This window comes from Crocodylus porosus, unplaced genomic scaffold (assembly GCF_001723895.1).
Source record: "Crocodylus porosus isolate Cpor-Errol unplaced genomic scaffold, CroPor_comp1, whole genome shotgun sequence".
Classification (NCBI taxonomy): Eukaryota; Metazoa; Chordata; order Crocodylia; family Crocodylidae; genus Crocodylus; species Crocodylus porosus.
Genome location: NW_017728918.1, coordinates 87,561,782 through 87,584,993, shown reverse-complemented (window position 1 = coordinate 87,584,993; position 23,212 = coordinate 87,561,782). Strand labels below are relative to the sequence as shown.

The 23,212-nt window shown below is 45.2% G+C and overlaps 1 protein-coding gene across 5 annotated transcripts in view; it reads right to left on the bottom strand.

Moving 5' to 3' along the window:
* Nucleotides 1-19,717, bottom strand: part of CEP57L1 (centrosomal protein 57 like 1) — a 28,400-nt gene extending 8,683 nt beyond the window's left edge. For 3 of the 5 annotated variants that reach the window (XM_019537872.1, XM_019537876.1, XM_019537877.1), the window contains exons 1-5: nt 19,655-19,717; nt 4,878-5,022; nt 2,413-2,595; nt 1,171-1,292; nt 36-152 (exon numbers count right to left, since the gene is read on the bottom strand). In XM_019537872.1, coding sequence (XP_019393417.1) covers nt 36-152; nt 1,171-1,292; nt 2,413-2,595; nt 4,878-5,019 — 564 coding nt within the window. In that variant the 5' untranslated portion in view covers nt 5,020-5,022; nt 19,655-19,717. Of the gene's footprint in view, nt 1-20; nt 153-1,170; nt 1,293-2,412; nt 2,596-4,877; nt 5,023-16,494; nt 16,593-19,654 lie in introns of those variants that run through there. The other 2 variants (XM_019537874.1, XM_019537873.1) reach the window with 2 other exon arrangements.
* Nucleotides 19,718-23,212: the final 3,495 nt, after the last annotated feature.

Genomic DNA, 23,212 nt, shown 5'->3' with positions numbered 1-23,212 from the left:
CTGTAACTGCAGATTGTCACCTCAGGCTTGCTTACTTCTGCAGTTTTCTGAGTAGTGGTAAGTTTGAAGCACTCTTTTTCTAGTATTTCAAGCTTTTCAAGTTTTGCATGTAGCTCCATCTGATTCTGATTTTTTTCCTTTTGAAGCTGGGTCTGGAAAAAGAAAGCTAAAGTTAAATTTGGCATCTGATTGAAATATTTTCAGACACTAAAAAAGAACACACTACAGTATACTGGTTTAAATAGCTTACAAGTATACATTTGAAATTCCAGGCCATGAAATATTGTAAAGACAAAGCTGACTTCAGTTTCACGCAGTCAGTTTGTCCACCCAATGTGCAGAATATAGGCAGCAACAGGCCTACAGCAGAGCTACTGCTGGGCTTCAATAAGATCTATCAGCTCTACTGCACAAAACTAAAAGATAACTGTCTAGGGCAGGGCTGTCCAACCTCTAAGTGGCTGGGGGCCACACTAGCAAGGACCACACACAGACAGCACCCACTTCCACCTGCCCTCAACTGCATGCACAGGTGCTGTGGATTGGGCCACCTTGCCCCCTGCAGTCACAGCAGGAAGTGAAAGCTGAGAGAAGGACGGGGAGCCTTGAGACCCTGGGCACAGCACCAGCCAGAACAGTGGGAGCAGCATTAGGGCAGGAGCCCTGGGGAGGGGCGGGTTGCATATTAACCGCTTGATGGCCATATGCAGCTTGTAGGCCACCAGTTAGCCCTGGTCTAGGGCTCCAGACTACCTGCAGCAGCAAATATTCAGTATCTCTGTATTTGCCTAAATGTGGATTAGTAAGGGAAGGCATTTGCTAGTTTTCCTAGACCGAAACTTTTAGAATTAGGAAACCAAGTTGTGTCATGTTGCTCTTGCAGTCCTTGGCCACTTTACATCTGATCTGCCAAGAGCTGCCTCCATTAAAGTATTCCTGCCTTTTCCCAATGGCATGTGCCTATTTACTAGGAACCTTACCAAAGCCAGTGGACCATTTTGTGCAATTCACAGATCAGTCACCCCACACTGTAATCACTTTTAGTCACTACCAACTCACACAGCAGGGGAAGGAAGAAGTGACACGTAGAAAGCACAGGTTTTAAAGTCTTAATCTTTCTACAATATTGTGCTAATACATTGCTCCATATGTTACATTAAACAGCTTCACCTGTTGCTGTAAAACCACTTTCTTGTCTTGCTCTGCACTGAAAACCATTTTCCTCATGTAATCCAGCTGTTTCTCCAGTAGGGAGCAGCGTGATTGGGCTGCGCTTAACTGCACGCTTACATCTATGAAAAGACAGACAGAGAACAGTAGTTGGGGTCATACAGTTAGACAGCTCATCTCCTCACGGTCTTAAGAGAGGCTGAATTCTTTACAATTTAAAGGGGACACAGGAGAGTAGTTTGGGAGCTAGGCAAATCAAGCAGTTTAGATATTTAGCATCAGTATATGTACAAGATTCAACATGGGTTTCCAATTTCAGGCCCTGCCTCCCACAGGAGTGTGATTTTTATGTTATATATCAGTCGTCTCAGCCTTCTTAGACTTGAGGCACCCTTCAGAAAACACTCTTTGTTTTTGCTTGTTTTTTTGACTATGGAAAAATAATGGAGCAGTGTTTCTGCTGAAAAAAACTCAGAAAGATTACAACAGATCAGACTGTTCTTAACACTATGGATTCCTGTTTGAAATGTCTGGGGTTAATTTGTGAATCATGTTTGCACACCTAGGAGTATTAAGATTGTGTGGCACCCTGGGGTCCCCCTTGAAAAGATATTAAGGCACCTCAGGATGCCATGGCTGAGAATCACTGTTACATACATATGGAATTAGCTACTGGCTTAATTGAATCTATGCTGACATAAAAAACTCCAGTTAGAATCCAACTCCTTCCCTCCCTTCCCAGCAGCACTCTTTGCCAGACTGGAGTGCTAAACAGGCAGCACTTAGTGGTGGCAGATAGCAGCGTTTAGTCCAGTTTAGGCATTTCAGTGCTAGAGTTCAAAGAACATCAGCAGAGAGAGACTGATGAAGAATTTTGGGAGCCCAAACCTTCAGTTTGAAGTGAAATAACCATATTTTCACACTCACATGTGAGCACACAACATGCACACGCACACATTTTCTCTGTTTTTTTAATACAATGTACATTATCTAAAGCCTGCTTATTTGGCACCAAGCTTTCAAGTAACCAAATATTATTTTACTGTTATAAAAAATTAACTTGTCAAAAACAAAATAAGGACTTGAATTGTCACAGTATCATGACTTGGAAGGAAGATACTTCTTACTGAAACCAAAGTCTGAATTAAATAGCAGCTGGTCAAAACAAACTTGCTCAGTTGTTCAATTCAGAAGTATAACAGATGCATGTCGGTCTTTCACAACTCCTGGAAAAAAAAATACCTTTTTTCTGTTGCATCAGTTCCTGATGGGCGATATCTTTCTCACAGGATTCATGGTGCAAGGCTTTTTTGTACTGAGCAGCCTCTACAGAAAGACTGCTCAGGTTCTCTTCAGCCTGCGACCTCTCCAACTCTAAACGATGGATCTTTTCCTGAAGAGTTTTCAGAGCTGCCATCAGAGCTACTGAACAATTCAACAATGACGAATAAAGCCTTAACAATGGGTTTGTACACTGCAGTGTAGCAACAGCATTTATTTTTTCAGTGTTAAGCTATAAAAATTGTAATGATTCCCCATCAACAGTTAGCATTATGAAATAACAATATATTTTTCTGGTAAGTGTCTTAATTTGTTTTGAAAACTTTTGATTTGTTTCTCAAATATTTCTTTGTAAATATACAAGTTATAGTCTTAAAAACTATGTAAAAACAGTATTAATACTAGAGGTGCAATGATATATGAGTACCATATCAGATTGGTGCTAATAAAAGAAAAATTATCTTATCAGCAACCAACTTTTATTGGCCGGTGTAGCCAGTAATGGCACCAGTAAATATAATATCCCCTCTGACCAGGTACTCTGGACGTGGCCAGGAATGCAGCCAGGCAGTGTGGACAGCAGCGCCTTTGCAGGTAAGTTTGTGGACGGGAAGTGGGCATGAGGGTGGGGCAGATCAAGGCCCCCACAGTGAGGAAAGGAGTGGGGTAGGGGCTGGGGGCAGTGCCCAGCCAGGGCTGTGAATAGGACCCAGGGTAGGGAGCAGAACAGAGCCATGGGCAGCTCGTCCAGGGGGCACAGGGAGGGTGGGGACTGGGGGGCGGCTCCCTGCCACTGTGTGCACCCCCCCAAGGGAGGCATGGGGGGGCATGCGTCTCCCCTTCCCAATTTGTACGTGGGGCAGATGCTGGCTGCCCACTGTGGGCTCTGAACTCTCCACTCTCCTGCCTCTGCCCCAGGAGCCCCATATCACCTGCGCCTTCCCTGCCCACCTGGCAGCAGTGAGAGCAGTGAGTTGCATTTCCTGCTGCTGGGCGGGCAGGGGACACAAGGCCAGTTGGGGCTCCTGGGGCAAAGGCAGCAAAGCTGAGAGCCCCAAATCCACAGCAAGCAGCCTGCATCTGCCCTCACCCCACTCAGCTCCGCTGCAGTTAAGTGTACTCACACTTAAAAATGGTGGCAGCAGCACTTAAACTAAAGCACATTTGATGAGCTTGAGTTCAAGCACTACCACTGCCATTTTTAAGTGCAGGGATGCTGATCCCTTGAACAAGCTGCCCATGGCTCCATCCCACTCCCAACCCCGAGTCCCGTTTACCACTCTGGCTGGGCAGTACTCCCATCACCAGCCCCTGCCCCCCTCTCTCCCTCACTGTGGGGACCTTGATCTGCACCCCCTTCCACCACTTCCCTCCCCCACACCTCTTCCCCTCCACAAACTTACTTGCAAGGCACTGTTCTCCATGGTGCCTGCCTGCATTCCTGTAAGTAGGTTACAAGATCGGTATCAGTCGATATGGCTGGTTAATAATTGGCTATTGTTATCAGCCAAGAAAAATCTTTATCAGTGGACCCCTAATTAATACTATGTCTTTCCACTGTTCTTGAACAGGAACTGTGCACATTTCCTCTACATCAAGGATGCATTTCATAGGCACTGCAGGAAAAACTAAAACTAAACCAGATAATAGATTTTTCTCTCACTTCTGAAAAGCAGTTTGCATTATCTAGAAATTTGACAGAGACATTCTCTATTTCTGCTCCCTCTCCCCTTAATGTCTGCTTTCAAATAGTTGACAGAAGTGCTTCTAGTGCTTAAAATAATGGCATTTCCCTTCTTATGGCAAGAACAGTATAATGTTAAATAGTTTCTTTCATGAATCTGCCTTACAGCATACCTATGTTTCAAACGTTGTGATACAATGCTGTTTGTTTGGACAAACTAAGGACGCAAGAGAAAGTTAAACATTTTAGAAGACTTTCAAGAGCTGACATTTTTCAACCTGACAATATTGAAAGAGTATTGAGCCAAATCAGAATTTCCGGTACATTTGCTCATTACCAGTGATAGTTTGCTACAGAAATTTAAAAGCAGAATTTTGGGACCAGATAACATTAGGGTCCAAATTTATTATGAAGCTGCAACTGTAGTCTTTTTTTGGTAACATGTTAAAAATTTAATGGAAAAAAAAAAACCTGTTTCTGCAACTATAAAGCATTTTCCTCACCTGACAATTTTCAAGGTAAAAATTAACATCTAGAACATGATTTTGCAATAGTTTTCATTATACAGCCATAGCTATGGAAGGAGAAACTATATTCCCTATGAAAGCCAGCTTATCCAAATGTCTAGCTGGTAATTTAAAAGTCCTGCCGTCCTGTGAAAAATTCCCTTGTTTAGCTTACTTAATAGATTTCAAACCAAGATTTTCAGTTATTGTTGTTCCCCACCACCACCTCCATTTACCTTGATTGTCTGGAACAGAAGGCAGGTCTCCCACAGCAGTTGTTAATTTCTTTGATTTTCTGTGAGCAAAGGTAGAATACTTGCTCTTATCTGGAGGCTGAAGAAAACTTCCTATGAAACTGTGTTTTGATTCAGAATCCATGGTCTGCAAAAGGAAAGATATGCAATGCCATTTTTTCTTAAATGAACTATTATCCTGCTGACAGCTAGCTCAAGGTATAACATTAGCAATTCCTGTTTACTTTAAATCAGGGCTATCCAACACAGCCCATGGGCAGGCTGCATGGGTTAACTTACAGCCCCATGGCTCTCACAGAGCTGCTGCTCCCTGCACTGTTTCAGGTGTTACTGCAGCCAGGTTCTCTCCCTGCTCTCCTCTGATTTTTGCCTCCTGTCCCCATCCCTGGGAGCAAGGTAGTACATCCCATGGGGCTTAGGACCCCAAGGCTCAAAGATCTGGGGGGGGGGGGGGCACATGGGAGCACATGCAGTAGGGAAGCTCACACAATAGATGGTCCCAAACTATTTAGGAGTTAGACAGCCTTGCTTTAAATCAAATTCAGTATTTTGGGTTAAATTAAACATCAAGCAAGTAATCCAGTCCTTGTCACTACACTGTCAGGAAGATCACAATTTAAATAATCAATACATTGCCTTTATACTACCTTTTTATGCAGCCTTATTCCTTTTACAATACGAAGTCTACAGCTTCCATTGACACCTTATATCAATGGTTCTCGACTTTTTTTTTAGATTCAAGGCACCCCTCAGAAAATGCTGGCTCTTTTTTTTTCTCACTTTTTTCACTACATAAAAATAATGGAACAATTCTTCTGTTGCAAAGGACTCAGAAAGACTACAACAGGTCAGGAGAGTTTTTAACACTTTGAAATCTCTGGGTTTATCTTGTGAATCGTGTTTGCACACCCAAAAGTATAACACTGCATGGCACTGCAAAGCCCCCTTGGAGTTTTCCTATTTATATTATCAGTAGTACCCTCTAAAAGCTCCAATGTGCATCTTATTAAAGGGAAACATTAAACTTAACAAGCGCCAAGCAGAAAAAAGACCTCACTTATTTGTTTGTTTTGCATGCAATTTTTCTACCAATACAATAAATATTTCCACTTAGTACAACCCAACATAGGACCATTACACATTTTACTTTATAAGAGACATTTTTTCTCAAGAACATTTCCATTATGAAATAGAAGGGTCGCTACCCCATATTCAGCATGCAGCTAAGGTTGTACACCATGATTTAGGCTGATAAAACTATCAGGAAAGTTGACAACTAGAGCTCAGTCAAAAATGTTTACTCCAGGAGAAGGTATCCAGGTTGTAGCTGTATTGGTTTAGAGGCAAAAGGTATTAAAACTTGTGGAAGAGACAATATCTTTTATTAAACCAACTAGATATTTGCAAACAAATTATTTTATAATAAATATAATAATTTATACTTATAAAATAATTTGTTTGCAAATATCTAGTTGGTCTAATAAAGGTATCACCTCTTCCACGAGTTTTGATTTCTACTCCAGGATAACTCACTTAAGTCCAACTCTGACACTTAATAGCCATGATTATGCAAAAGGCAAGGATTTTTTAGGGTGAAATTTTTTATTGGACCAACTGTGTACATGGGATAGTTAGACAAGCTTTTGCATGCAAGACGTTCTGATCAGACTTGATGAAGAATGAGCCAGGTACTGCTCATTCTTTACTAGGCGGTGCCTGGCTGGGTCTAATCTGGGGTAGGCAAAATGACAAATCCACCAGCGGCTGGATGCCATTTTCCAGCAGCCTCAGCTCCTGGCCAGTCTCTGTGGAGACCCCAGGACTGCAAGGGCATGATAGCACGGGGCTGCAGAGCCACAGATCCGGGGCTCTGCCTCAGCCCGGCCCCACACTGTCAAGGACCTGCACTCCTGGAGATCCTGTGGAGACCGGCCCGGAAAAGCACAAGCAGGGCACACGGCTGGGAGGGGACATGCTTTGCAGCCAGGATCTTGCGGCAGTGACAATGTGGGACAGGGCCTGGGAAGAACCATAATCCACTGCCTGCACCCCCTGCCCATGGAACCCATACTCATCAGAGGGGCACGTGGGCAGAGGATCGTGGATCTGTCCCAGCCCTATCCTGTGCTGTCACTGCTGCAAGATCCCAAGCCTGGCCCCAGAGCAGCCCCCTGCCTAGCTACATGCCCTGTCCACAGGGCTCTTGGCCAGTCTCCATGGAGACCCCAGGAACACAGGGGCATGACAATACAGGGCCAAGCCATGCTGGGGCAGAGCCCAGGTTCACACCCCATGCTCCCGCAGTCTCCCTACAGACCAGCTGGGGCTGGTGGGAAATAGAGTCTGCTGCCAGCCCAATCCAGCCCATGGCCCGGACTTTGCCCACCCCTGATCTAATCAGACCTGGCAAAGATTGTCTTGAGTTCAAACGCTTGTTTAACTCTCCCAACTAAATAGCTGGCCCAGTAAAAGATACCACACTAATAAATCCTTGCCTCTCACTTAAAATAGAAACAGAATAACAAACACTTGCTAGCAGTTATGTAATTCACCAACTAAAGGAAAAATGTGAGATAGAATTTTTTTTCAGTAGTGTTGGATTACTGATACTGGTTAGCAACATAGGAAAATTAAACCATTGGAAAATCAGACCAAAAAGAAAAAAAAAAGCCCCTAAACAAACCAATCTTCTTAGCCCCTATGGGTGACCAGCAAAATCACGGAAGCAAGAAACTACCAGACACCCACCACCATTTGAGTCACTGTTTGTTGCTTTAGCCCTGCTCCTTAATTTAACCATGTTAACCATTCTTCAGGCATGTACGATCAATATTTTTCACGGTGTTTTATTCAAACATTTTTTCAGCGAGACTATTATGAATTCATCACTAAAGCTACAGCTTGCTGTCATAGCCACTGGTTGCTTGGAGAATCTATAAATGAGTCCTGTAACTACATTGTGAAATAGACAACCAGAACTATTCTCTTAAAGTCGTACATTTTTTAAAAGTTTTGATCCCAAAAGCAAAAACCTAATTTTGTATAATTTCAATTGTTCACTGTTTTCGACGATCTGTGAATACCTGAACTATTTCCAAGAAGTTACAAGGCCTGGTGCCTTAAATTCAACCTTATGAGTTTTTAACTTGGGTCCTGATTCATTGATTCTCTGCTGTACTTCAGAAATTAGAACAGCTTCTGAAGACAATAGCTTTTTTTTTGCAATGCATTGGGAAAGAGTGAGTTTGCTTTTGAGATTCCAAAAATTAATTCAAAGAGAAGAAAAAGGAAAATCTTTATGGATTATCAAGTCTTAATCATATACCAACAACTCAATGACTAGTAGTTGCCAAATGTCTCATAAAAGATAGGATGAGAAACAATAGTTGAAATGACATAAAAACAAATTAATTACAGACCAATAATCTAATAGCCATGGTATCATGCAAGAGAGTGAAATAGAGTCCACTCTGACATTTTCTTCCCTAACCAGCAGAAAGTGTACCATCTGTCAGATCACTTTCAGTGCTAGCACCAATATCTACTCCACACGGCAACAATGTAGTTTCTGTTTAGATAAAGTAATACATATAAAATTACAAAAGAAAGAATCACAAAAGAAACCATCTAACAAGAACAGAAAGCAATTTGTAGCAAAAACAAGCTGCCATATATATAATGGGGCATTTGCCATATATAAATTAAATCCCCAAACAATCATTAATTTGGCAAAAAGAAAATCAAAGATGAAACAACTTCCTAGAACAAGTTTTCCCAGCATTGCTGGTTCAGAGGCCCTCCTTTCTGTTGGCAAACTGTGCAATGTCAGGTATGTTAGCTTGTTTTCCAATCTGTAGTATTCCCAGGTTAGAAACACGACCATCTGCCATCTTAGTCCTCAGGTAAGTTTTCAGCTACTGCAATGAAGAAAAGTATGAAAAGGTTTCCCAGTTTTGGAAGGGTATCACGCAGTGATATTTCATGAAATAACTTCACTCTTCTTTCAAGCTGTGCCAGCACTGCCATGAATTTCAAACAATCCGAAAGACACGCTGATTTCAGACCCCAGATTCTCTTGAGGAACCCTGTAAGTTTTGGAAATAATGGCTATACTTTCCTGTAATGGGGTCTCAGAAGAGAGAACATCTTCCAGGGACTTGAAAATGTTTAGGTCATTCTCAGCGAAGCAGTGTTCAATGTCACTAATAAGGGTGCCCAAAGTAGTGTATAGTGTTTCTGTCCTGTAATAGTCCTCTGGTTTCTCAAAGGACGACATTTCCCCTCCTCTCAGTTTTCAGGGAACAACCCTTTTATGAGGGACACAAGGTCCAGGATACCCATTTTTCTGATACAGTTCATTAGCATTGTTGAATACTTGGGATGCAAACTCCTTACTTCTCAGTCCTTGCAGTACAGACACTGTGGATTTGGCCATCACTATTGCTCTATGAAATGTAAAATCCTTTGATTAAGTTTGGATAGGTGTCTGGTTTGCATAAGCACTCTCCTCATAAGCAGCATGCAGTACAGGAAGTTGAAGTCTTGCAGGTGCTAGAGAAGCACATAAGCTTCAGCTCTAGCTTTTGAACCCCCATGCTCCATTTCATCCAGACCTTCAACTACTTCATCAACATTTTCTAATGTTGGAGCTCTGATAGCCTCAACATGACAGTTCTATCGACTGTCAGTGAGCAGTTTAACAGTTACTGGTCCACCAGAAAAAGAAGCAGTTTCTGATTGTCTTCTTTCGGATACTATTTTTCCAAAGATAGCATGTCTCCTTGCGCTTCTTTCAATGAAAGTTTGTAGTTAGTGGAAAAGTGCAAAGGCATTCTGGACAGAGAGAATACAAGAAACCACATCCACTATGCATAGATATAATATATGAGCATAGCAGTGAACATAATAAGCTAAAGGATTCTCACTAAGAATCCGTATAGCCACACCTTTATAAGGTCCTCTCAGCTCCATCATAGCACTGACCTCTTTAAGCCAAAACATCAAGTCCCAAATCTGACAAAGCAGTCTTGATTAGTGTGACAAATGAAGCACCATCTGTCTGCAGCATCCTACAGAAGCCAATAAATTGTTCTTGTATTTCAAAGGCCTAGTTTACATATCGTAGTATGAGAGCGAATTGTTCATGCCTGGAGAGATCCATTGTTTCATCTGCAATGATGGCAAACACTCCAGCTTCTTTTACTTCCTTTACTGTTGAATTCTGGACTTGTGAATCCATAACCTCAAGTATTTCATTTTGACAGGAGCTGTGTAGGTAGGTGGATGTAGATATAGATGTAGATGTAGATGTAGGGTCGGAGGAGACCTGAGCAGATCATCAAGTCCAACCCTCTGCACTGGGCAGGAATGAATGCTGGGCACATGTGACCCCCATTAAGTTAAGCTCATATGACCCCAGTCATGTAGTTATCGAGCCTCCTTTTAAAGACCCCTAAGGTAGGAGTCATCACCACTTTCCTTGGAAGCTGGTTCCAGATCCTAGCCATCCTGACCGTGAAGTAGTGCCTCCTGATGTCTAGCCTGAATCTACTCTCAGTCAACTTGTGGCCGTTATTCCTTGTTACACCAGGAGGTGCTCAGAGGAACAGGGTCTCACCCAACCCCCTCTGGTCCCCCCGGTAAGTTTACAGACAGTCACAAGGTCTCCTCTCGGCCTTCTCTTGTGCAGGCTGAACAGGTCCAGGTCCCTCAGCCTGATCATGCGAGTGGGCCCTGCTCTGGACCCTCTCAATGCTGTCCACGTCCCTCCTGAAGTGCAGCGCCCAGAAATGGACACAGTACTCCAACTGTGGGCTGACCAGTGTCGCATAGAGGGGGAGGTTAAAAACTTCTCTCAGAAAATCATAAACCGCTGAATCACTTCGTTGCCTTCACTACGCAGCTTCATCAATTCCCACAAGTTTCCTTGATTTGTGGAATTGGATCCCTCATCATGTCCCCTCAAAGGTATGCCTTGGTGAGCACAAAACAACACAGCCTGTATTACAGTTTGTAAGCCTGTATTACAGTTTGTAAGTATGCTCAGTTTTCGTACACTGTTTTTTTCCTCTGACTGTCAAGTTGTGATGCAGCATTCCCCCTTTTCCTGGTCTGCAGCCAACCCTGCCATTTAGCAACAGCTTCGAGATGTTCTTCAGACCTTGAATGCTCACGAAATCTTTCATTGGCTTTCTTCCATTATTTAAAACACAATTCAGAACGCTTGGTCGCCTGTTTGGGAATTGCCAAATGCTTGGCAGCAGAAACAGAAAGCTGTGTCCTGACGGACACTGTATTCATTTGTGATCACTGTACCATTCTTTTCTGAATTTTCTTATTTTATTGCCAGACGGAGTGCCTGGAAACACAATTATGGGCTGATATGGCCCTTTCTCAATATATTGCAAAGCTGCATCTGGCCCAAAGCAAGGGTCTCTGCTACTGGAAATTGTACAACTGTTCATATGAGTGTTTGTGCATGATGTGGCATCCCAATCTGGAGTGTCACTCTCACTGTGGCTGCTTCTGGTACCATAATTCAGAACTGCACTGCTTGTGCTGGGGGCTGGAGTCTCAGCGGGGGCCTGAGCCTTGGCCTTCGTTGAACAGAAAAAGTCCAAACTCAACTCTCTCTCTGCTATTCTGCAAAGCTAAAGAAAAGGTACATTATTATTAGTACCCAACAACAGTGAAATGTAGACTTAGGGTGTATGAAGGGACCCTCAGATTTTATGTTCTCTTGGCAAGACAAGCACAAGAGGCAAAACAATGCACAACTGCAAGCAGCCTTTAGTTTTAGTTGCTTTGAATAGTTAAATGAGATATGGACTTCTCCCTTTTCCATCAAGCACAAAGCATAAGAGAACTAGAATTTAGAATCCAAACAGTGTAAACGTGAACATCCCAGTGAGTGCTCATCTTGCTTTTTTCTGTTCTCCATGTTCTGTGAGCTCCCTACTTACAAGCTGAATGCTCAGTGATTTCCTTTTTGTCTTAATACCCCCTCCAGAAGAATCAGCAAATCTCAAACTTTTCCACTTTTGAACCACTCAAAAAAAAAAAAACCAAGTGGAGCTGGGGCCACTCTGGCTGCATTCTTGGGCAAGTTTTGCTTTGAGATAAAATGGCTGCCACTATGCCTGAAAGCAGAGGCCAGCGGACAAAATGGTTGCCACTATGCCTGAAACCATAGCTCCAAGGGAGCTTTTGGGCCATGGAGGGGCATTGTGGGGGAGGGTGTGCTGTCTCGTGTAGCCCAAAAGCTCTCTTGGGGGCCAGAAGGGCCCAGTCCCACTCCAGAGCACTGTCAGGGAGGGTGGGGCTGAGCAGGGAAGCAGAGCTCCGTCCCTGGCCGTACAATCAGGCCGGCGGGTTCCACACCTGGCCCCATCCTGAGCGGTGCTGAGTTGGGGTGCATCAACGGGCCCCCAGCACTTTCGGGGGCCACATGCCCCACTACCAGTCACCTGTGTCAGAGGGCATATTAAGAACCGAGCCAGCATCCTGCTGTCAAAACCTCTTGGAGTTTCTAACAGTTTCCCTGTCCTAAATCTCTATTAAAAGATGCTGTCATCAAGTGCATACAGTTTGATTTTGGAAGACACTCAGCCAGCCCTTTGCATGTAGCAGAGCTTACTGGCTGTGTCCCATATCTTGTAAAACCCAAACAGTCATTGTCTACTCTTCCAACTCACCCTAGGAGGGGTACAGAGTTGGTCCAGCGTTGCGTACAAGTCACAGGCCTTTTCTGGACAGCTTGTTAAACTGTAACACTGCAATGCAGTTTCACTGCTACAGACAACCACTATGTTTTAAAACACTGCTATATCATACGCTGAGATGCCAAGCCACGTCATCTGTAGTAAACTGGACCACAAGTCACTTTCATTGAAAAGAATGCCTCTCCCACCAAAACAAAAAACTTCAGAGAATCTAGATTACTACTAAAGAGAGATTAAATACAATAGCAGACAATCCCACCTGTATGGTGCAAGAAACAGGGACACTTAATTTAGCTAAAAAACCTGTTAAAATTTACAAGATTTTGGAACACCTTCTGGAGATAAATATCTGCTTGACATATTTTTACCAAAGACCTACTAGCCAGAAGCAAATATAGAAAAGTAAAGGGGTGGGAAGGTCCTATCCAGGAGCAGTGCCCAGCTGCAGTCACGCTACCCATCAAGAAGGGAGAGAATGCCAACAGTGCTGATCTTGGAACCTGCTGAAGTGCTAGTTTGTCTCCCGTACACCTCACTTACCAATACCCTCTAAACATGAAGCCCCACTCTTTATAAAGAAAAGCAACATTTTTATTTCTTACTATTCTTAGCCTTCTGACTAGCACTAGAAGGTGTTCAGCCTCTATTTATTTATTTAGCTTCTTACTCCTCAGCACATAACTAGCATTTACCAATGTTCAGTACAGTAGCTACAGCAGCATAACATTTCCAAGATCAGGCAATCCGTTAAATTTTGCCTCAAAAACCCATAGGCACCAAAGCCATCAGAATCCTTTGCTTGGAGAGTCGGAAGTTGTGTCTATGCTAGCATCTTTTGGTGTGTATGCATGTGGACAGTAAGTCTTTCACCTTTGCAGTTCCACTAGTGATTGCAAATTTGGGAGCCTGAGCATAGAAAGGATATAAAACTACTTTTTTAACACTAAAAATGAAGTCAGATTTTCAGAACATAATTTGTGTCTCATGTGTACTCTGCAGACAGCTCGCTCTCTTCTTTATTTCCAGATGCTATGTTTCATTTAATGTACTTCTAGCCAACTTAATAATTCTCCTAAAATGCTTTTCCATGCAAGCATTTCCCTTAGTTTCCAAGGGAGGAGGAGTGGAGATATTTTTCATGTTCATGATTAAGAGGGAAAAGCATTTTGCAGAAAGTCATGAACTGCAGAGGGATTTGGTAACTCCTGATTCAGAGACAATCATAAAAGATGCTTGCATGGTAGCTATATTATTGCTTCCATAATTTTGCACCAGTAGAAATGTCTTCCCCTACCCAAACAAAAGGAGTTTGATAATCTTTGAAAATGGCTAAGAACTATCAGCTACTAGATAAATCAATCAGCTACTAGATCAAAGCACCAAAAAAGCTCCACACTAAAGCAGCCAATTCATACAGATGTCAGGCAAGCTGAGTCCAACTAATACGCTGCCTCTTCTGGGCATGTGCTGGACTTGACATGGAAGCACACAGACTTTAAAATAAAGCACCATTTTGAGGGGGTTTTTAACATCTGCAAGCAGCCTATGTTTCTTAGGGGATAGAACAGATCTTGCAGATGATGCCCCTCAGTCCCATCAGGAAAAACTCACTCAAGCAAGCTTTTAAACCACTGTTATATGTAATACCAGTATTTCATGTTCAGTTTAACATTTGAAAGCTAATGATGCTGGATCTACACTATAAAGTCTTACTAGCTTACCTGACAACCCCTACAACAGATATAGCTAGGCTGGCAAAACCCCTGGAGTAGACATAGTATGCCAGTGAAAAACTGCTTTTGTCAGCTTTATAAGATGTTGGTTTGAGAGGTGGTGTAGCTGTGACAGCAGAAACTCCCTCTATCAGCTATATCTCTACCAAGAGGCTTTGTCAACATAACTGTGTAGGCAGAGGGTCTATTTTCAGGAACCCAATATTGCTTATAATGGGTAACAAATTATCCTCTCTGTTTTCAGGTAAAAATACAACTACAGCACTCAAGGTTTCATCCTGCTATTTGTATCAAACACATGAATAAGTTAAATTAAACCAACAGCAGATGACTCTCCAGATAAATCTACTGTATTCAGTCCAATAGGTTAAGAACAATTTAAGAACCCAAATTCAGACACAAACTGTCCCATTATTTGTTTGCAACAAGTTTCTATACAATCAAGAGCCACTCTACACTAGGGTACATACAGACATTAGGGGAGGTGAGGGGGAGGTTAGATCATGTTAAAAAGGGCCTATCAATCTAACTTAGTTCACCCAGGTGTGGACCTTACACACACTGCAACAGAAGAATTGCTTTAGTATAGCGGTCTCCAACCTTTTTATCGTGAAGATCACTTTTTGGAACTAAAGGTCATCCCAGGATCTACCACTCCCCCACACCTGATCCCACTTCTGTGCACTGAGCCATGCCCGCCCAGCAGCCAGTGGAACGTGATGTTGGACCCCGGCCTGACCACGTCTGGTCTGGAAGTCTCTGCACTCCAGGGCCGGGGACTTCGCAGCCTGGCGAAGGCCCCGGGGGTCCGTGCCCTGCCACCTGTGCTTGGGATGAGGTGGCTGCTACCATGGGCTGCCCACTGCACCCTGAGCACAGGTGAGGGAGCAGGGCATGGGCCCTCAGGGCCTCTGCCAAGATGTGCCCAGTGACAAGGTCTGCCTCCCCTCCATGTTTCTCGATGACCAGAATGTCCCAGACCCAGGTGGGCCAGGGCTACCCCCATGTGAGTCCCCTCTGCTGAGCTGAACTGTGCCCACATGTTGGCAGCTGCAGTGGGACTCGAGGCGCAACAGCAGCAGCCTCTGGTGCCTTCACCCCTGCAGAGATGGGGAAGAAGCCCCCTGCATCCCTGGAGGAGCCCCTCCAGGCTCCAATCTCCCATCACCCAGCCAGGCTGGGGCCCCACTTACCTTCCCCTGCTCCTGGCTGGGCTGCACAGTCAGTTGCTCACCGTGGGAGCCTTGATCTGGCCCCCGCCCCTTCCCTCCCCCACAGATTGACCTGCTGAGGATGGGGACGGCGGGTATACACATGCGTGCATGCCCAGCTGTCCCGCATTCCAGGATCTACCAAGAGAGACTCCAGGATCTACCTGTAGATCAAGACCCCCAGGTTGGTGACCAATCTTTATTTTTCTGTAGTCAAAAAAGATTAGAACACAGTAACAATCAATTTCAAAGTTTTAGAGAAAGTTGACCATAAACTGCCAGAACATACTAAATTTGGGTAAAAATTGGAGGGAAAACAACAAAAGAGGAATAGACAGAAAACAAATTCCTGAGCTGCTTACAGACATAAAAAAGAAAAAAAAAAAAGAAAAAAGTAGTGCTTTACTCTAAACTTGGTACACCCCCACGCTGAGCCCAGCACATGCCAGAAGAGTCATTGCATTAGCTAGACCCGGCTTGCTCAATATCTGTATAGATCTGGCACTTTACAGGGGATTTTTGGCACTTTTATCTAATAGCCAATTGAACTGCTTTTAGATAAAAGCACCAAAAAGCCCTGCCAAAGCACCTGATCTATACAGGCGCTGTGAGGCCAGGTTGAAGTAATGTGCTACTTCTTTTGGGAAAGTGTGTTTTTTTGTTTTGTTTTCCTTTTTTAAATGTCTGCAAGCAGACCGGTCGGTGTCTGATGCCTTTGACTTTGCTCTTTGGCAAATTACAGAGGTGGTTAGCAAAGAGCCAGGGGAAAGCAGTTGCTACTTACATTTAAACATAATCACCTCCACACCATTTTAGTAATACAGTTTAGAAAGGTTTACATCCTGAAAGAGAAAGAATGAAACAAATGAGATAGAGTGGGATATACAGAGTCATTGGCATGGAGGGAATAGCGTCTGGGATATCAGGTACTCACAGGGCCCCTGGTATGAAGGAAAGATGAGGGGTTGCCGACAGTTCTGGGAATAAGAGTGGGATAGAGAGGATGCAAGGTGCCTCTGGTCTGGAAGAAAGATTCCCAATTTTTTTTCCCTTTTTCCCTTGCAACCCCTCTTTGAGGGATCTCAGATCTACTTCCAATCTGAGCCTGAGCATAATAACTGAATTTGTTAAGTGCCACAACCTCATTTAGGGAACACAGTTCTAGAATGTGTCCATGTGCTTAGCCTTACACAAAAACAAAAGAGATTAGTTCCCTTTATCTTATCCTTTGTCCTTCTTGTCTCCTGTGTCTCAGGACAGGATACTGTTTCTTACTATATATTTTACAGGCCCCAGTACAACAAAGCCCGGACTTTCGACGATAACCTTTATATTTATAACAAAGAAAAAAAGGGAAACAGTTAGGCTGGGCATTTTTCAAACCAATACGTAAAAGGGACCTGGAATTGTTTCCCTCCTGAAAAGTGTTTTGCCTTGGAAGTAAAAATCTGATTTATCCAGGCTTCCCCAGCAGGTTCCCTATTGTTAGCTGGTTAAATATTGCCATTGGAAAACAAACAAAATTTCACCACTTAAGAGGAGAAGTGATGTTTAAGTATAAATGCTATACTTTATTTGGTTAATAACTGTTTGGATTAATTGGGGAAGATTTTTTTTTAATGCAAACACCCCATTCCATTGACAGAATATAGGTAAACCAACTTAAAAGAAGCCAGCTTTGACATTTCAGGAATTTCTAAAATAGGTAGGGTGGCAAGGAAGGGATGTTATGGGATGGGAAGGGAAGGGGAAGAAAAGATACAAATTTCTGGCCATCTTGTGCCTCAAAGGAAGGCACAAATTCATTTTTTTTCTCTTATGGAGACAGCTTTCTAACTGATGTGTTATTTGAGCACACAGTGCCACAATAGAGATGTTATTCACCTCCATTAGGGAAGTCTGAGGTTTCCACTTGCGTTCACCTCCCTCACAGAACAAAAGAGTTCAGGTCAGACTCCCAATGGGAGAAGGCAGGGTAGATTTGCCCCTTATAAACTAATCAAAGTAGTCAGTGCTCTGACAAAGTGAGTTTGGGCCCACAAAACCTTGGGCTATATTTCTCTGCTTTGGTTAATCTATAATAGGCAAATCTACAGATCTAAAGCGAAAGCCCCGGTGGTAGGGTGACCTGTCTGTAATTCTGGAAGGGAAAGACGTAGCTAACCAGGTTAGTCTGAAGTCAAGTAGAAGGCAGACTAGGTTTGGAATTTATAGACTAACCAAAGTAAACAGATTAGATCAGAATAGATTAAGAGATCAAATCAGATTAAGAATCTAATTTAATCTAGTCTCATAATCTAATCTGACCTCTTAGACTAGCTCTAGTCTAATTTAATCCAGTCTAAAAATCAGATTAGATTAAGAGATTATATTAAATTAGATTATCATGCCAGGTTAAATTAAAAAACTAGACTGGATTAAAATGGGATTAAGGTATGTTAAAAGATCAGATTAGATCAGAGGTGGGCAATTATTTTGGCTAGAGGATTACTTAGGCATTTTTAGTGAGTTGCCACAGGCAGGGCCAGCACCTGCACCACACAACAGCTCACTAAAACTCCCTAACTGGCTCCTGCATGTGGCCGGGAGGCTAGAATGGGGCTACAGGGAGGTGGGAAGCAGCACCTGGAAGCGGAACAAGTGAGCAGGACCACGGCTGGGATTAGGATTGCAAAAAAGTGACAGCGGAGGGCCCAGGCCCAGGTCCAAACCACAATCCACTCCCCGCACACCCCTGCAACGGGGCACCGATTCTGCAGGCAGAGGCCTGCAGGGAACAGATGGGGACTAGCACGCAGGGTTTCCATGGGGACTAGCCAGGGCCTGCATGGGCAGGACATGCAGCCATGAAGATGGGATGGGGCCATGGGGAGCTGCATCTGGGAGTGGGATGGCGGGGGTGGGGCTGGGCCAGGGATCAAGATTGCCGGGTGGTGACAGCATGGGGCTGGGACCTGGGGCAGTGCCATAATCTGCTCCCCACATGCCCCTCCCCATGGAAAAGGAGCCCATTACAGAGATGTGCAGGCAGTGGATTTGTAGCTTTGCCCCAGGCCCTTGCGCTGTCACTGCCCCACAATCTTGACCCTAATCCCTGGCCCCACCTGCCTGTCCCACTCCCAGACACAGCTCCCCACCCACCCACAGCCCTCTCTCATCTCCCCAGCCATGCCCCCTGCCCAGGAGGATCCGTCCCTTGGTCATGGGTGCAGAGTCCCAGGGCAGTGGGGCTGGAACTGGCAGCTGGAAGGAACCACCACTGGGACTGCCAGGAAACAATCTGGCCACTGCGCCACCCCCACCCTGCTGCATGCCTGGGGCAGGGCAACCAGCCGCACATGCCATGGCCTGGGTTGCCCCGGTGCCTGGCCTGGACAGGGCCAAGGGACCTGCTGCCAGCTGGACAAAATGCCTTGGAAGGCTGTATTTCACCCACCCCTGGATTAGATTTGGACACAGTATTAGATAGATTGAGAGGTCAGATTTGGTGGATAGATTTCTAGGGCTGTAGGGACCTATTAGATCATAGAGTCCAACCCCCCGCTCTGGGCAGGAAAGAGCGCTGGGGTCAAGTAACCCTACCCAGGTACCTGTCTAATCTCCTTTTAAACACCTCCACGGTAGGGGAAAGCACCAGCACCACCGATTAGATGAAGAGATGGGATAGAGGTAGATGTGGGGATTCAAACAGATGAAGAGGGCAGATTAAAGGAGGAGACAGCCTCCCAGGGCTTCCCCTTTAGAGCTGCCGATTTGCCTCTTACAGACGAGCCCTAGCACCCAAGGGCTGTGGGCCCAAGCTCGCTTCATCGCGTGCTCCCACCCCTTCGGTTAGTGGACAAGGGGCAAATCTCTCTGGAGGTCAGACCAGCGGGCGCCAGGTCCCTCCCGACCCACCGGGGCTGCGGCCTTGCCCTTCCCCAGGGAGCGGCTGTTCCCAGCGCCCTTGACCGGCCTCGCGGGGGGCTCTCACCGCCGCAGACACGGGCCACTAAGCCTGGCCTTTCCTCCCGGGCGCGGGCCTCGCTCTCCCCGAGGCGCAGGGCGGGAGCCCGGGGTGCATGGGGAGTGAGCGAGGAGCCAGGCCCGGTTACCTGCTCCGGCGCCGCTGCAGGTTTCAATCTGCCGCCTTCCTTCCCGCCTCCGCCCCAGCTCCTCCCGGCGGCAGCAGGGCCCGGGAGCGCGGCGGGCTGCGCGCCTCTAGCGGCGGGTGCAGGCAGGGCAGGGCAGGACAGTGGGGTCCAGGCGCTGTCCGGACTCCGCGCGGGAGGCTGGGGCCGGGGCTTGAGGGCCTGGGAGGTGCGGTCCCTTCTTCCCTTTACCACAGCGCTTCTCAGCCGGGCCCCACAGCACCCAGGGGAGCTGGGGGATCCTCGCAAGGGTGCGGCAGGGGCTCAGCCGGGGCTGGCAGGAGAAACCCAGAGATTTCGCAGCAGAATCGAAATGGGCTGAGCTCTTTGCAGCTGAAGAACTGCCCTATAATTTTTCTTTGGGCGCCAGTAGCCACCCCCAAATTTGCCTTAGCACTGCCATAGCCACCCCTGCCCAGAGCTGTGCCAACAACCCTGCAGCCCACCCCACTCCCACTTGCAGAGGCCTTAAGTGGGTATTATTAAAAAAAATAAATAAGTGTATTTGGCCAGAAAATGTATAGCGCAAGCCCCTCCAGTTTTCTGTCTAGCCCACCTCAGCCCCCAGCAGGGAAGAGGCTGGCACCGTCCCTGCTGCGATGGTCCAGAAATGGTGGGAGGCACCGACTGCTCAGGGTGCTGGTCTTTATTGGGCCAACTGGGTAGCTGGGATAGAGTTAGACAAGCTTTCCAATATAGGCGTCTTGCATTGGAAAGCATGTCTAACTCCATCTCAACTAGCAGTCAGTCCTATGCAAGAGAGCTCCTTAAGCAGCCCATGCCCCTCATTCTATTGTTTTTCTGCAGTCAAAAAACAAGTGAAAATTAAGAGCTGGCATTTTGAGGGATGCCTTGACAGGGGTGGGATTTAATAACAGCCTTCAACTACATGAAGGGGGTTCCAAAGAGGATGGAGCACCACTGTTCTCAGCTGTGGCAAATAACAGAACAAGCAGCAATGGCCTCAAGTTGCAGCAAGGGAAATGTAGGTTAGATAGGAGGAAAAACACTGCAACAGGTTACCCAGAGAGGTTGTAGAATATTTCCATCCTTAGGGTTTGTAAGACCGGGGTGGACAAAGCTTTGGCTAGGATGCTAGTTGAGGATGGTCCTGCTTTGAGGAAGGGGCTGAACTATATGACCTCCTGAGGTCCTTTCCAACCTGAATTTTCTATGATTTGATTAAATGAGGGATGCCTTAAGTAAAAAGATTGAGGACCACTGCTGTAATGCAGAAGTGCTCAACCTCCAGCCTGCTGGCCAAATCTGGCCCACAGACCTATGACATTCAGCCTGTGGGAATCCCCATGGATCAGAAAAATTGTCAGTGGGAGATTGGGGGAGGTTCCACAGGGCTGGGTCCAGACCAGCCCAGGCTGTTGTGGCAAACTGGTATCAGGGCCTGGCCAACCCCTCCATGTTTAGATTGGGCTGAGCTGTTCCCCATCCCTGCCACACATCCAAATAGGGGCTGCTTCCCCCACACCTCCACATCCTCTTCCTGTGGGTCCAGATTGGGGCTCATCCACCCTACCCCTTTCCCTTCTGTGCATCAAGATCAGAGCTGAGCTGCTCCCCGCACCCGCCTTCCTACATCCAGATTGGGGCTGCTCTGTCCCACCCCCTCCCCACATATCCAGATAGAGACTGGAGCACTCCCTGCTTCTCCCTGGACAGAGAGATCAAGGTTGGACTGCACACCCCCTGCGGCTGGTTGGGGGCCCACACTCTGGGCCTAGTATTTGGTAAATTGAGCCCACAGGTTGGATGTGGCCTGGCACTGTCCACACAGTCCATGGCGAGAAAATGTTGGGAACCACTGCTTTGGGAATGTTGGGAACCCAACACATGGAGTATATAACATAGCTGTATTGTAAAGGAGGTAGTTATAGCCCTTCAGCACAAATAACCATGTCTAATAGTGACTTCATAGATACCACTAATAGGCTGGGTGCAGCCTAACATCTAGTTATGACCCCTTTATAATCAAGTACATATCACTTTGACACAAAATATGCCTTTACAGGAAGAAGTCTGGAAATTATTCACCACAAGTGTAGTTCTACTAGTTAATGCAAACTACACATATTGAGGATTTAGGCTGTGTGAATTTTACTGGTTAGGAAGTATGGTGTTAGTGTAGTAGTCACACTGATAGGAAATTGAAGTTGTTGGTATAGTTGTCCTTCAATTATTTTCACCAGTGTGTTTCAGATCTAATCCTCCTTCCAAAAGTAACAATTTGCCCAAAATGGTGGACTATCAGGCAAACTTTTTTTAAATGCAAGTGTTTTTGGTTTTAATGGTAGTTTATGCAAAGAGACAAAAGAAAAGATGAACAAAATATTATGGAGAGTGAAATCAAAGAGACTAAATTGTACTTTTGGAAAACAAAGATATCTGTCTTAAAAATTGACCTACTAGGCATGAACAGCTCATCCTGATCAAACACATTTGAACATACTAAAAACTCAGACATGCCAAGAAATGATTCACTGTTTATCTAACACATTACAAGACAAATTTGAATTAATTGCCACAACAGAGGGAGTACCAAGAAACTCCCAGTATATTGGCTGCAGCTTTGTCACAACGAGCCAAATGAAGCTGTTAAAGGACTTAGAGGCCTGTTTTTGACATGATTCAAATTGCTGTCTCATTTGTTTTTCCCTCTTGTTTTCCTCCAAGAAGTATGAGAAAGGTTGAACAGCTGGAGAATCTATCCTGATAGGTCCTCTGAAACGTAATCATGGCATGGCAATAGGCACAGAAAGAAGGCCTTAGCCCTGTACTTGAAGTGGGAGAGAAATCAATTGTAGACAGGACTCAGCCCTGCTGTAGATAAGCTGCGGTATAACTTATGGCAGTCACTAAAATCCTGCTGCCACCATTTGATGACAGTATACTGTAATCCTGATCAGAGCACATTAAAAGATTTTGCACTCATGTAATCTCCCCAACACAAACAGGCTAGAAACTTGGGAGTTCTACTTGCAGACCCTCTATTTCTAAGTACTGGAGCTAAATTAGTTGTAGGCCCAAGGTCAGCAAGATATGCATTTAACCATGTGGTTAAATGAATTTTAAGGATGTGACTAAATATTAAATTGTTAAACGGGGGACCTAGTAGGAGCAGGGAATTTTTAGAACAAAATTTAGAGAGAATCAGATATTTGCAGCAGTAGAAATCTTCCCAAGAGGGAAAGTACAGACATTCCAGCGTACAGCTACCACTTTCCCCTCCTCTCCATGCCCTCCCCAGTCCAAATTCCCCCCCCAGTGTGGGGAGGGGCAGGGGGAGCTGCAGCTGGACTCCTCCCATGATCACTAGGAATCAGGGGAACCCTGTTCTGCGGAAGATGTGTGTAGAGCAACAGCAGCTCAACTCCTACCAACCACAAGAATAGTTAAGTTCTGGTTTGAAGAAAGTGTTGGGGAAGCAACATGACTCTTCCTGTGATCAGGAGGATTTGAGCTGTCACTGTTTTCCAAGCTTTCCGCAGACAGGGGTACCCCTGATTG